At 48.8% G+C, this 14,331-nt stretch overlaps 1 protein-coding gene and 1 pseudogene across 1 annotated transcript; both read right to left on the minus strand.

The window, feature by feature from the left end:
- Positions 1 to 1,159: 1,159 nt before the first annotated feature.
- LOC138097944 (mitochondrial import inner membrane translocase subunit Tim17-B pseudogene) lies at positions 1,160 to 3,938 on the minus strand (annotated as a pseudogene).
- Positions 3,939 to 4,377: 439 nt separating this feature from the next.
- HSPA1B (heat shock protein family A (Hsp70) member 1B) lies at positions 4,378 to 6,777 on the minus strand. The gene has a single exon (XM_068994078.1). It carries the CDS (start codon positions 6,592 to 6,594, stop codon positions 4,669 to 4,671), a length of 1,926 nt encoding a protein of 641 aa, XP_068850179.1. The 5' UTR covers positions 6,595 to 6,777; the 3' UTR covers positions 4,378 to 4,668.
- Positions 6,778 to 14,331: the final 7,554 nt, after the last annotated feature.

Raw genomic sequence — 14,331 nt, forward strand, 5'->3', positions numbered from 1 at the left:
TGGGATGAGAGTATGGGGATGGGAGAGAGGTTCAGAAGAAGGGGATATATGTATACTTACGGCTCACGTTGTACGGCAGAAACCAACACAACATTGTAAAGCAATTATCTTCCAATTAAATGTTAAAACACACACACACACACAACTGAAGACTTTAGCCCAGGTTGCAGCCTCTCAGCTCCGAAGAGGAAATGGAGAAGCCAGGCTATATAGGGTTTTTGCAACAAAGACCGTGTAGTCAGAACTTTAAAAAATTAACCATTAATTAAAGAAAATCATGCGAAGAGTTGACTCAATGGAAAATACTCTGATGCTGGGAGGGATTGGGGGCAGGAGAAGGGGACGACAGAGGATGAGATGGCTGAATGGCATCACTGCCTCGATGGACATGAGTCTGAGTGAACTCCAGGAGATGGTGATGGACAGGGACACCTGGTGTGCTGCGATTCATGGGGTGGCAAAGAGTCGAACACGACTGAGCAACTGAATTGAACTGAAAGAAAATCAGACATCTCAAGTCAATGAATTTACTATTTTTCTGTGTATGGAAAGATGCAAAAGTCTGGGCTTGTAAAAGTAATTCCTCAGCTATCTGGGGCTGGTATCCTGTGTTTCCCCAACCTTATTCTACAAGGGGTGCCCGTTGTAGGGTAGGGGGTGGCTGCGTCCACAATTTTTCCCTCTTGCACAACTGAAACTCTGTACTTGTGAACAGTTACTCCCCACTTCCCTTTCTTCATGTTTTTTTTTTTTTCATCCCACAAACCATTATTAGAGACCTCTCTGTGTGACTCCAAATCCTTCAGCTCCTATGTCCCCAGAGAGGGCTCTGCTCCTTGTCCTAGGAAGTGGCTCCACCTATGGGTGGCTCAAGGAGTACACACACAGGCATTTCAAAACGAGCTTTAAATACTCATCAGAGCGCCATGCAAAGGGACTGGGGTGAGAGTGTGTTACACACGAGCTAGGGCTGGGTTGTGCTGAGAGAGAAGGGACCAATCTGTCGGGGCAGCTGGGGTCCCCCACCCCCAACCTGGGATACGGGAACCAGTTAAGGGCCCTCTCTGGCGGGTCCCATGGGCCAACTGGGAGCCAGCTCTTGCTTCCAGGTGGATCATTCCAGAGGGAACCGAGGAGGACCGCCCATGGAGGCACTTCCTTAGTGACATTGCTGATAGCTGGGGTAGCCTGGGGCCTCGGTACCCTCCTTTGGGGGCAGCTGGTTGGGCTTCTCCAATAAGGGGAGTGCACTGCGGAACTGCTGGATAGTGTAGTGAGTGTGGAGGATGCCAACACACTGGATGAGGGCCAACAGGATGCCCACCCCCCGCCCCCCAATCATTGCTAAGGCCACCATCGCCAATGGGCCACTGTGGGCAGCTGGCACAGACCTGTCAGAGCTTCACTGGTAATAGAGTTCCAGAAATCTTCCTTGCTCTGCAGCCACACCAGACCCGTGGATGGTGGAAAGCAGCCGCCCCACTCCTGCCCACACACCGAGAAGCTACCTCCAGTCTGAGGGGTTTTGCTCTTTAACAGCGTTGACACTGCCTCTCAATTGGTGCCGAATTCCTACAGGGTCACTGCGGAAGCCCTTCATGGCCTGGAAGACTTTATCGCAGGTAACAGCCATAATGAAGGTTCCACCGCAATCATCCACAATTCTCCATGGGCAAGGCTCATGTCTTTTTTTGTGTAAGTTCAGTGTTAATTACTTTGGCCAAGCCTCACGCTTCTGGGATTTTACTTCCACCGGGTATCCAACCCAGGCCCTGGCAGTGAAAGCACTGAGTCCTAACTGCTGGAGGGCCAGGAAATGATGCCCTGATGTTGCTTTCTAATGAACCATTTCCCTAGTGAGGACTCATGAAATTAATTGACCCAGCTTCAGGAATTCTTTTTTGGCCCATTAAGCTGTTGGTGGCAATTTCCCTAAAGTTTAGCATTACTACTGCTGCCAGTGAATCAACACTCTAAGGCCTTTCCAGCTTTGATTCACAGCAGAAAATCCCTTGCCACAAGCTGCTGCTCCTGGAAGCACTGACATCTTCCTCTCCTCCCTCTCTGGTCCCCATACCTCTAAAAAATAATCAGGAATAGCCTCTGGTACAGTGGTTTTTCTCAACTTTGGCTGACACATTGTGGTGGCTTTAATTCTATACAATGCCTTGGCCTACTTCCCAAGACTCTGACTCTTGTGGGGGCAGCCAAGGTGGGGGGTGCGTATCAGTATTTCTTTAGCTTCCCAAATAATCTCAATATACCACTACACTGGCAAACCCTAACTCCAAAGATTTGAAGTTAAAAGATTTGAGGGACTTCCCTGGCAGTCCAGTGGTTAAGACTCCATGCTTTCACTGCATGGGGTGAGGGTTTAATCCCTGGTCAGGGAACTAAGATCCTCTGAGCAGCCAAAAATTAATAAGATGGGAGTTTAAAGATTTATTCTATTATCTGGCAGGCTAAGTTTTTAAAAACTTAAGCAAGCCCCCAACTTCTGCTGCTGCAGCAGTTAAACTGCACATATTATGAAGTTATGGTCAGAGCATACAGCATCATATTATAGTTCACATTTCTCGTTATTAAGACCAGCCTTTGAGAATTGGCCAAGGAAGCAGAACTATACTTTTACCTTTACAATCTTTTCCTTAACAAGGCTTCCCATACTTTGTCATTCCTAAAATGTTTTGGTTTCCCAGAGGAGAATGATTTATTGAAAAATACACATGAAACTTTAAGTTGCGTGATTCTGGAGTTGGTATTCGCAGGCTTAGTTTTTGAAAGAAAAGAGGCTGGGATTCTAATCAGGCTAAAGAAAGTGTTGCTTTGCAGATGGCTCAGTGGTAAAGAACCCACCCACCAATGCAGGAGATGCAGGTTGGATCTCCGGGTTGGAAAAGATCCCCTGGAGAAGGAAATGGCAACCCACTCCAGTATTCTTGCCTGGAAAATCTAATGGACAAAGGAGCCCGTTGAGCTACAGTCCACAGGGCTGCAGGAGAGTCTGGATGTGACTAACACAACAAAGTGTTAAAGAACTTTTAACTGCTCCAGTAAGAAGCCGCCCCTAGGGAAGGGCTTGTGTGGGAGGAACACCCATTTCCCCAGCTCTACTCTGCACAGCTTTTATTCCCTTTTTTTCATAATTAAATGTGCTATTAAGTTACTATTGTTTACAGATTGTCCATGAAAAGTACAAAAAGGGTACTGTCAGGGAAAAAGTGTTAGTCACTCAGTCCTGTCTGATTTTGTGACTCTATGGACTGTAGCCAGCCAGGCTTCTCAGTCCAGTGAATTCTCCAGGCAAGAATACTAAAATGGGTTGTCATTCCTTTCTCCAGGGGATCTTCAAGACCCAGGGATCAAACCCAGACCTCCTGCATTGAAGGCAGACTCTTTTACCTAAAACTGAAGCCAAACAGGAACCATACACCACCAACCCCAGTGTTCAGGCAGAGTGGAAAAAACACCCTGGACCCAAAATCACTTGTTTCTCCCTAGTTTTGCCCTGGATATCTTAAGTGAGCACCTCAACATGCTAACCTTTGAAAAAAGCTTCAGAATACCTACGGTAGAGAACAGTGTGATGAGAATTACTGAGGCTAACTGGGGTGATTCAAAGATCCAGGTACAGTGCCTGGCCCATCCCTCTTTTTTGCCTTGCCCCCAAACTCGGTTTCTCACTTACCTAAAACCCTCACTTGGAAAACTCCAGCTTCAAAGACCACAGCTGAAGCCAATGCTTGCCTACAGCACATTTCGGCTTGTGATGATCTAGAACTTTGGAAGTGAGGCAATTCAGACAAATGCTTCATTTTAAAAGGAGACAACCAAAACTAAGAGGTTAAGTAACTTACACTAGATCACCCAGGTGGGATTTATAGACACTACATCACCCAGGTGGGATTTATAAAAGGGAGTATTAAACTGCACCTCATTTTTGCTCTTTTGTCCACCTCTAAATTTATTTATACCTTAAACAAGACTGTAAGACTCACAGGTTAAATATGAACAGCTCTGCACAGAATAAGTACAACAGAGGAAGGAACCATAAACCTCTCTCAACACTGCCTTTAAACCCACACTAATTTCTCCGCCCCCAAACCCTCTGCAAATCCCATCCCTACTTTTCCCTAAAACAAACCCCACCAAAATCAAAAGTGGCACCTGGAATTTGTTTTGTTAGGGACATATTTTACCACCTCTAATAAAGTCACAAAAAACTATAGCTATAACTATGGCTCCTAACATATATGACTCCAGAAGTACTGCCCTTTCATGGTCTATGGAATTCAGACATTCAGATAAGCACTAATCCCTCCCCAAATAAAAATAAACAATCTGTATTTACCATTTTTTTTATTCCTTAAGTATACAAAATTTTAATTATATGACTTTTGGTGTGTTTACAAAGCAAAAAACAGGACACAGGGTGGCAGTGTTGACTCACTTGAAACAAAGAAAACCACAGTAAGCCATCCTTAAAGTATCAACTTACATGAAATGCAAACATTCTGGTGAACACACTCATTATAAAGTACAGAAATAACAAAAAGAAGCTAGTTAAAAGGTTACAACCTAACCATAAAACAAACTAACACAGCAGAGGACTAAAATATAGGGCAAGACCAAAGTCCATGGGTCTACTACAGACAAAAAGTAAGGCCCCTAATCCACTTCCTCAATGGTGGGGCCAGACCCAGAGCCCCCTTTAGGGGCCTGACCCCCAAAGCCGCCAGCCCCGGGGCCGCCCGCCCCCTGGTACAGTCTGCTGATGATGGGGTTACACACCTGCTCCAGCTCCTTCCTCTTGTGCTCAAACTCGTCCTTCTCCGCCAAGGTGTTGGCGTCCAGCCAGGAAATCACCTCCTGGCATTTGTCCAGCACCTTCTTCTTGTCCGCCTCGCTGATCTTGCCCTTCAGTCCCTCATCCTCCACAGCGCTCTTCATGTTGAAGGCGTACGACTCCAGCGCGTTCTTGGCAGACACCCTCTCGCGCTGGACCTCGTCCTCTGCCTTGTACTTCTCCGCCTCCTGCACCATGCGCTCGATCTCCTCCTTGCTAAGCCGGCCCTTGTCGTTGGTGATGGTGATCTTGTTGGCCTTGCCCGTGCTCTTGTCCGTGGCCGTGACGTTCAGGATGCCATTGGCGTCGATGTCGAAGGTCACCTCGATCTGGGGCACCCCCCGCGGGGCCGGCGGGATGCCGCTCAGCTCGAAGCGCCCCAGCAGGTTGTTGTCCCGAGTCATGGCCCTCTCGCCCTCGTACACCTGGATCAGCACGCCCGGCTGGTTGTCCGAGTAGGTGGTGAAGATCTGCGTCTGCTTCGTGGGGATGGTGGAGTTGCGCTTGATCAGGGCGGTCATCACGCCTCCGGCCGTCTCCAGTCCCAGCGACAGGGGAGCCACGTCCAGCAGCAGCAGGTCCTGCACGTTCTCCGACTTGTCCCCCATCAGGATGGCCGCCTGCACCGCCGCCCCGTATGCCACCGCCTCGTCCGGGTTGATGCTCTTGTTGAGGTCGCGCCCGTTAAAGAAGTCCTGCAGCAGCTTCTGCACTTTGGGGATGCGGGTGGAGCCCCCCACCAGGACCAGGTCGTGGATCTGGGCCTTGTCCAGCTTGGCGTCGCGTAGAGCCTTCTCCACCGGCTCCAAGGTGCTCCGGAACAGGTCGGAGCACAGCTCCTCGAACCGTGCCCTGGTGATGGACGTGTAGAAGTCGATGCCCTCGAACAGGGAGTCGATCTCCAGGCTGGCCTGGGTGCTGGACGACAAGGTCCTCTTGGCCCGCTCGCACGCCGTGCGCAGCCGCCTCACGGCCCGCTTGTTCTGGCTGATGTCCTTCTTGTGCTTCCTCTTGAACTCCTCCACGAAGTGGTTCACCAGCCTGTTGTCGAAGTCCTCCCCGCCCAGGTGCGTGTCCCCGGCCGTGGCCTTCACCTCGAAGATGCCGTCGTCGATCGTCAGGATGGACACGTCGAACGTGCCCCCGCCCAGGTCAAAGATGAGCACGTTGCGCTCCCCCTTGCCCGTCCGGTCCAGGCCGTAGGCGATGGCGGCGGCCGTGGGCTCGTTGATGATCCTCAGCACGTTCAGCCCCGCGATCACCCCCGCGTCCTTGGTGGCCTGCCGCTGCGAGTCGTTGAAGTAGGCCGGCACGGTGATCACCGCGTTGGTCACCGGGTGGCCCAGGTACGCCTCGGCGATCTCTTTCATCTTGGTCAGCACCATCGACGAGATCTCCTCTGGGTAGAACGCCTTGGTCTCCCCCTTGTAGCTCACCTGCACTTTAGGCTTGTCTCCGTCGTTGATCACGCGGAAAGGCCAGTGCTTCATGTCCGACTGCACCACCGGGTCGCCGAACTTGCGGCCGATCAGCCGCTTCGCGTCGAACACGGTGTTCTGCGGGTTCAGCGCCACCTGGTTCTTGGCTGCATCGCCGATGAGCCGCTCGGTATCGGTGAAGGCCACGTAGCTGGGGGTGGTGCGGTTGCCCTGGTCGTTGGCGATGATCTCCACCTTGCCGTGCTGGAACACCCCCACGCAGGAGTAGGTGGTGCCCAGGTCGATGCCGATAGCCGTGTTTTTCGCCATGCCGGTGCCCGCTTTTCCGGCTCCGAGATGAGTTTCAAACCTGAAAACGGTCGAGAGGATCCGTGACGAGAAGCTCGGGCTTTTCGGAAACCGAAAACTGAACACGCTGGTGCCGCTCGGGGTGGTCCTTGGAGATACCGGGTCTCCGAAAGCTCTTCTCACGGACTAACCCGCAAGTTTTATCAGCTTTCTCCAGACTGCTGTTTTCTCTTCAGGCGGCTCTGTGTTTATAATTCTTCATCAAGCCCCGCCTTTTCCCTCCTCAGCCAATGACCGAGCTCAGTGGGGCTGCCAGGTCGGGAATATTCCAGGGGTTTCGCCTCAAGTCCTGCCCCCTGGCTTTCTGGAACCAATCAGCGCCCTGGATGCCGCTCCTCCCAGAACTCTCCAGACTCTTCTAGGATTCGCTGGAGGAAACTGGAGTCCTAAGGAGAGGGGGAGAGGGGCTGGGAAGGTCCACCCACTCAGTCTCCGGTTTCATGGCGACCAGCCAGCCAAGTAGTTTGGAGTCGACTGGAAGGATCAGCCCTGGGCTTGTAATTAATTGTAGGGCGGTGAGAGGCTCATGGGGCTCAAATTAGTTTGGTGGTTTAAAGTAGAATTAAAGGCTACACGACTGCCGGGACAGCCAAAATACAGAAAGTTCCCGAGTTTCTCGAAGAGGGTTGGCTATCTGTGGATCAAGGAGAGTGATCGGAGGCTAACGCTGATGGAAGCAGCCACGTTTGGGCTGGTTCGCCGAGCGGCTGGGCTGTCCGAGAAATGCCTTGGTCATCCGCGGCGCTTTTCCCGTTTTATTTCTAAAATGGGAAGGAAAAGGAGAGAATTGAGGCTTAGTTTTGGCTCCTCTTTAGCCCTATTTAGATGGGTGGGGAAATTTTATTTTTCAGAAGAAAAGCAATTAGGTATATGGTTTTTAGATCGTAGAAGGTTCCCAACGCCTTAGAAGGGACCTGCTCGGTCGGGGAGCGTGGGAAGGGCAGGGCTGGAGCCACAGCGCCTCTGTCCCCGCCCAGAGCCGCTCCCTTTCGCCTCGGGCTGGACTGGGCTTGAGAAAGAAAATATTTTCCATAGATACTTAGCTGTCTTTCGCGCTTCTCCGGATTCCTCGTCTTTCCCAGCCCCGGGTGCGGACGCCCCCCTCCCCTCCTCTGTACGTTTTAAATTCCTGGTTTAGCCTCCGATGATCAGTGGTCCCTGGATTAACCTGAGTCCCGAATTCGTCTTTTGCCTTGTCATTGGCGGCTCCTAGGCTGTCCACCACTTTTAAGTAAATGTGTGGTGGTGAGCCTGCGAGGGTGGGGGTGGGGGAACCTTCAGTCCTGTTTGAAGAGCATGCTATATAGTTGGTTGGCGGGTGGCCCGTTTTAAGCAAACTGTAATGATGCTGGAAGGTGAGAGAGGTTGGCGGGACCTAGGTTCTGTCTCCTCTAAAAGTTCAGGTTGTTTGCTGTGTGCTTAATTCCTCCATTTAACTTTTTATCCTAGATTTCAGCTTTCTGTTGTTACCCTCCTTTCTGTTTTAAATACAGTCACACTTGGTAATTTATTTTGGCTTTTGTTTCTTCTTCCTTTATGGGCAATGCAATATTCCTTATTAGGCACCTAAACTGTAGGCACCTAAATGTGAGGGACATTAAAGGCATAGTAGAGGGGATTCACAACCCACGAAATAGACTCATTACTGTATCCACATGTCTTGAGCATAGAAAACATAACAGCACAAGTGGGAGGAGGCAGTTGTGGGGTTTTGTTGTTGTTTTAAAATTAATAGCTAAGCCTTAGTTGCAGAATGGTCGATCTTAGTTGTAGCATGTGGGATCCATTTTCTTGACCGGAGATCGAACCCAGGCCGCCTGTGTTCTCCTCCACAGAGTCTTAGAGCCCTTCTGAACCACCAGAGAATTACCTGAGGAGGCAATTTCTGATAAAGGGAAGAAATCTCGCTTTGAACACTTTTGCTTAACTGACGTTTACACACACATGCGCGCGCACGCGGACACATAGCCATCCATCAAAACACCTCTTTCTGAAATCCGAGGGTATTCAGTTTATTCTATAATTTGTTCAGGTTAATCAGATATAAACATATTGCTTTAACAAATCTGTATCTTTCACTGTGCAGGTACGTGACGACTTTTTTTACCTTCAGGTGTGGCTCTCCAATGAATCACCTCCTTAATCTAGTCAAACTGGTTAAACTTCAGGAATTTTCCATCTCTTTATGCACTTCCAGAGAAGTGTTCACCTCCAGAGAAGTCCTTAACCTCATCCCCTCTCCCCTCTCTTCCTCAGCATCAGCTGCTGCTGCTTGCTGCTAAGTCGCTTCAGTCGTGTCCGACTCTGTGACCGCAGAGACGGCGGCCCATCAGGCTCCCCCGTCCCTGGGATTCTCCAGGCAAGAACACCGGAGTGGGTTGCCATTGCCTTCTCCCCCATCAGCTGCTACCAGCAGGAATTCTGGATTCGCTCCCCTCTCCAAAATTTGCAGTTCTCTTCCTCTATTGGCTTGAAGCAAAGGGCATCATTGTCTCCACTGCTGGATAGGGAGACAGGTGATAGGGCCTCAAATCTTGCCTTTGCTAGGGTGGAGGAGTGGGGGAGCCACTCGAAAATGCTGTTTTTCATGAATCAAGCAGTCAGCTACACACTGTATTGACCTACACTTTGCATTGTCTCTCTGTGGATGACCTGGAAACCTAAATATCCGTATTTCTTTTCCATTTCTTACCAGGAGAGTCTCTTGAATTTTGTCTTCCTTTCACACTGGATGCTTCCCAAGGCAGGAACTCAGGTACAGGTTTAATTGGTGTCTAAGGAGATTTGGTGTATGACCATTTAGCAGCCTCTGTGTGTGTGTGTGTGTGTGTGTGTGTGTGTGTGTGCGCGCGCGCGCGTGCATGTGCGCGCCTTCAATGGGGTTGGAGGATGTAATTGACCATATCTAAGCCTTGACAACTTTCATAAGCTTTAAATGATAGTAACCGGGCTGTTAGCCTATTGAATTCTGAGATCTCTATGATGAGAAAGACAGTGCTACATAACTGCAAGACCCTTGACACCTTACAGCATCTCAGGGAGATATCTGTGCCATAATTCAAACTGAATGCTGTATTTTTGTACCTGATAAATCCTTTAATGTAACACAATTGAACCACATGAAAAATCAGATTTCTGCTCTAAGTGACCCATTCCCTAGTCTTGACAATCTTTAAAAAAAAAACTGTTGTGGAGGCTCATGGCTAAAATATTTACTTTTAATTCCACTAATGTTATTAACTATACCATTTGTATTTTGCTTGTTTCACAAGATTATTATTTCTTGTATTACCAAGTATATGACTGAGCCTTCAACGGAAATGATGACTAGACTTGAAGCAGTTGATCAAATGTATAGTTCGATATATGATCAATGATTGTAATAGTGTAACTCTAGAAGTTACAATAGCAACCCACTCCATTACTCTTGCCTGGAAAATCCCATGGACTGAGGAGCCTGGTAGGCTGCACTCCATGGGGTCGCTAAGAGTAGGACAGGACTGAGCATCTTCACTTTCACTTTTCGCTTTCATGCATTGGAGAAGGAAATGGCAACCCACTCCAGTGTTCTTGCCTGGAGAATCCCAGGGACGGGGGAGCCTGGTGGGCTTCCGTCTATGGGGTCGCACAGAGTCAGACACGACTGAAGTGACAGTAGCAGCAGCAGCAGCAAGGAGATTTTAAGACTCCCAAGAGATTTTTCACAACTTTATTTGATGCATTTTGAAATTATTTTTTTTTTAATTGGATTTAGTGTTTGGAAGAATCAAGGTTAAGGTTGCCAAAGCCTGACTGGGTGACAGGGTAAAATTTAAGGGTTGAGGATGGGAGAGAGATTGCCAAGAATGCTAACTGCCAAGGGCAGGAAGTGGGTGGGGCGGAGGGAGCCGTCCTCACCCTGAAGTTGCAGGATCGTTTTTTTGTTCTCTCTCCTTTTCCCTAGTTTTTCATCTAGTATAGCTTTTCTCAAGTCTATTTGTTTTTAAAAGACAGTATAATACTAGGTTTTTCAGACAGAAGCAAAAGAGAACAGTGTGACACCTAGAGCCAGGCATTTTTTCATTTTATTTTTGGCTGTGCTAGAGCTCTGCTGCTACAGAGGCTTTTCTCTAGTTGTGGTGAGCAGAGGCTACTCTCTAGTTGAGTTGGGGGTGAGCAGGCTTCTCATTGTGGTGGCTGCTCTTGTTCCAGAGAATGGGCTGTACGTGCTCAATAGTTATGGCACATAGGCTTAGCTGCTCCTTGGCACGAGGACATGTGGGAATCTTCCTGGACCAGGAATAGAACCTGTGTCTCCTGCATTGGCAGGCGGATTCTTTACCGATGAGCCACCAGACGAGCCAGGCATCTGTAACCTTCAAAGGGCAAAGGCCTGACAGTGTTAGTCACCCAGTCATGTCCGACTCCTTTGTGACCCCGGGGACTGTACCCAGCCAGGCTCCTCTGTCCATGGGATTTTCCACACAAGAACGCTGGAGTGGGTCACCATTCCCTTCTCCTGGGGATCGTCTCTACTCAGGGATAGAACCCAGGTCTCTTGCACTGTGGGCAGATTCTTTACCGTGTGATCCACCAGGGAAGCCCTGGGAACTCTGCTAATATCCAGCAGCATGGGGGAAAAAACTGGGAAAGGGAAGACCTGGGTTTGTATCTGGACTCTATCTCCTTGTTGAAGCTGTTTTTCTTTCTTAACAATGAAGTACTTGTAAATGAACTAAATTACACAAGTCTGTATAAATTAGAATTAATATATATTTCATAGTATGATACCATCAAGGATTATGAAGACAATATTTAAAAGACTAATTCAGTGCCTGTGACAGAGTAGTTAGTACTCAAAAGTTTGTGCCCTTCATTCTTTTATTGGAGTAACACTCTCTCGAGTCTCATCTCTCAATCATTTCTTACTGAGGAGCTTACAAGGTTGGGGATTACTACCAGGACTATGATAGTAATACCTTCGGTTTACCATAAAAACTATCTTAAGATTTTTAGGCAGTGTCCTTCAGCCAAACCTTTCTGTTTACAAAGATGAGCACAAAGGTTCAGAGGTTTCGTGGCTTGGCTAGACAAGTAATTAACGGAACCGGTGATTGAACCATGTCGGCATACTTCTTACTTTGGACTCCTCTCAATGCTGGCACATAAACCCTGTCGTTCCATGCTCTATAAAAGAAGAATAGAAACGACCATGGAAGACAGTAAAGAGTGAATGTCAGGGCTCTACGTGCACCATCGGGGTGTGTGACTTGCGGAGACTCAGCTCCTGGCCGTTGCTTCTGACTCACGCGTATCTACCCACCCCAGCTCCGCCGCTTCCCCTGCAACACCCACACTTCCACCTTCCCAGCCCTTCCAGCTTCTCCCAGGACCGTCTCCCCTTCCCGTTAACACAGACTGGTCGGTTGTTAACAGAGGGAGGGGGAGTCCCGTTACTATGGCTAGGCTGGCAAGAATTCTAGATTCTAGAAACTAAATGTAGAGCCGTGACTAAGCTTGATGTCCTAGGGTGGCGGCGGGGCAGGGGGCGACGGGCGGGGGAGGGAGACTTGGGTGGGGCAGTTTGTTTGTTGAAGAGTGTTCCTACGAGCCAGTCCCCGCCTCTGAGCCCAGAGAGCTCCAGAAATTTCCTGACACAGCCCAAAACGGGGGCAAGGAGCCAGAGCGAGTAAGACCCCGATAGAGCGGGGCGGGGCCTGACGGCGGGGCTGGCCGCGGAGTTGCCTGGCCGGGGCCGGCGTTCTTCGGTTGTCTTTTTCAAAATGGGATTAAAGGAGTCAGTAAAGGAGAGACCTTTAGAGTTTCCCTCAAACTCGCTAATTTGCTGGGTGAAAACACTGGACAGGTTTGTAACTGACACAAGTTGGATGGATTAGTGTGGCCAGAAGCGAGAAGGTCCCCACCGCCCGAGGCGGGTGCGCCGCAGCCCTGGGCAGGGATTGGCTACAGCTGGGAGCTGGCTGTCTTCTCTCCCGCCGCCCCATCTCCCGAATCTAGTCCCTGGTTCTCATGGGGACGTCTGGAGGGGTAAAAAGGTGGAAGATCCTCTGGGGGTGATTCTGATCTTCCGGACTCCTCGCCCCCTTACCCTGTATTTCCTGTGTGCCCTCCCTCCTACCCCGCCGTGCCCTTTCCTCCGACTCCCTGCTGGGCGGTACTGGCGCCCGTGGGGTGGGGCAGGTTGGCTCGGCATCCCGAATTCGCTGCGATACCTGACCCCTTAACGTCTCTACGTGAGCTAGAGTTAGGAGAGGACTGATGGGGTTGCTATATCCCACTGAACTGCACTGGAAACTTTGCGGGTGACTCTCGGGGATGGATTTAAGGTGATCAGTTGGAATAAAGAATGACGACAGTTGCCCTTTCTTATTCCTACCTTGAGGCTCGCCCTCTCAGAAATCGCGTGTTGACTTTTCACCTGAAAACCATTTAACTGAAAGCCCATGCTTCTGTGCACGTCTCTCACAATTATGTTATTGCTTTGGTATCCTTTTCATTTTTAATGACAGAATCCAGTTAAACACCAGGAGTAACTATGTGTTAATAACGTAATAGCTTGGATTTAAAATTAGTCACATTACCATAACCATCTAATTTTTGAGGGCTGGCATAGGGAAGTAGGTGAGATTGGAAGTAGGGAAGGTGTTAGATTTTAAAAATGCTTTTTGATAGACCATTATTTTTCCTTGATGCACCTCCTCCCCCCGAGTTCCTGCTGCTACTGCAAACACCTTCTCCAGGAATGACTTTGCATTCTCTTTGTCCTTCAGCTTCATGTTGAAGGTGATTATTTTCAAAGTAGTCTGTGCAAGGGACTGTGCAGTAACACCGTATATTGACTTCCTAATAAAACACCCTGATAATCTTAACTGATTTAGCCATAGTGAAAGTGAAGTCGCTCAGTCGTGTCTGACTCTTTGCGACCCCATGAACTGTAGCCGACCAGGCTCCTCTGTCCATGGGATTCTCCAGGGAATAGTACTGGAGTGGATTGCCATCTCCTTCTCCAGGGGATCTTCCTGACCCAGGGATCTAACCCAGGTCTCATTTTCTCCAAGTTAATTTCTGGAGATTTCCCTAATCTCTCTTACCAAAGGTGTTTGTTTAGGTCTTTCCCAATCTCCACCCACCCTCCCCATCCCTTGCCACCTCCCCCTAAAAGTGACTGCTTTAAGAATTATTGTATTATCTGCAGATGACAGTCACAGATGGTACTGCAGTTCTGTGGGGGTAGAGGAGGTCTTGTTGCAACCGAATATCCCCATGAAGGTTGACTCAAATTGTGGCTACAGTCCACCGTGCTACAGTTCACCTACCCTGAGGAGTAAACCTGTGTTTATATGCTGGCCTGCAAGTCTAAGCATCTCTTAGATTTCCATTTCCAAACTTACAGGGACAGGTCTACCTCTACATGTTATTCCCATTAGAGTTTCTTCTAATGCAAGTATTTAGTGAAAGATTTGGTGGGCCTTGAGATACACACACTCACAAAGTGCTTTTCCAGAATGTTGACACAATTTTTTTTTTTTTACTACTTTTGGTGAATTCATATAACATAAACCATTTTATTTTTTAATTTTAAAATCTTTAATTCTTACGGCATAAACCATTTTAAAGTGTACAATTTAGTGGTACCTAGCCCAGTATGTGCAATCACCACTTCCACCTGGTTCCAGAATCTCTGTAATCCCCAGATAC

The sequence above is a fragment of the Capricornis sumatraensis genome, chromosome 22, assembly GCF_032405125.1.
Source record: "Capricornis sumatraensis isolate serow.1 chromosome 22, serow.2, whole genome shotgun sequence".
Taxonomy (NCBI): domain Eukaryota; kingdom Metazoa; phylum Chordata; class Mammalia; order Artiodactyla; family Bovidae; genus Capricornis; species Capricornis sumatraensis.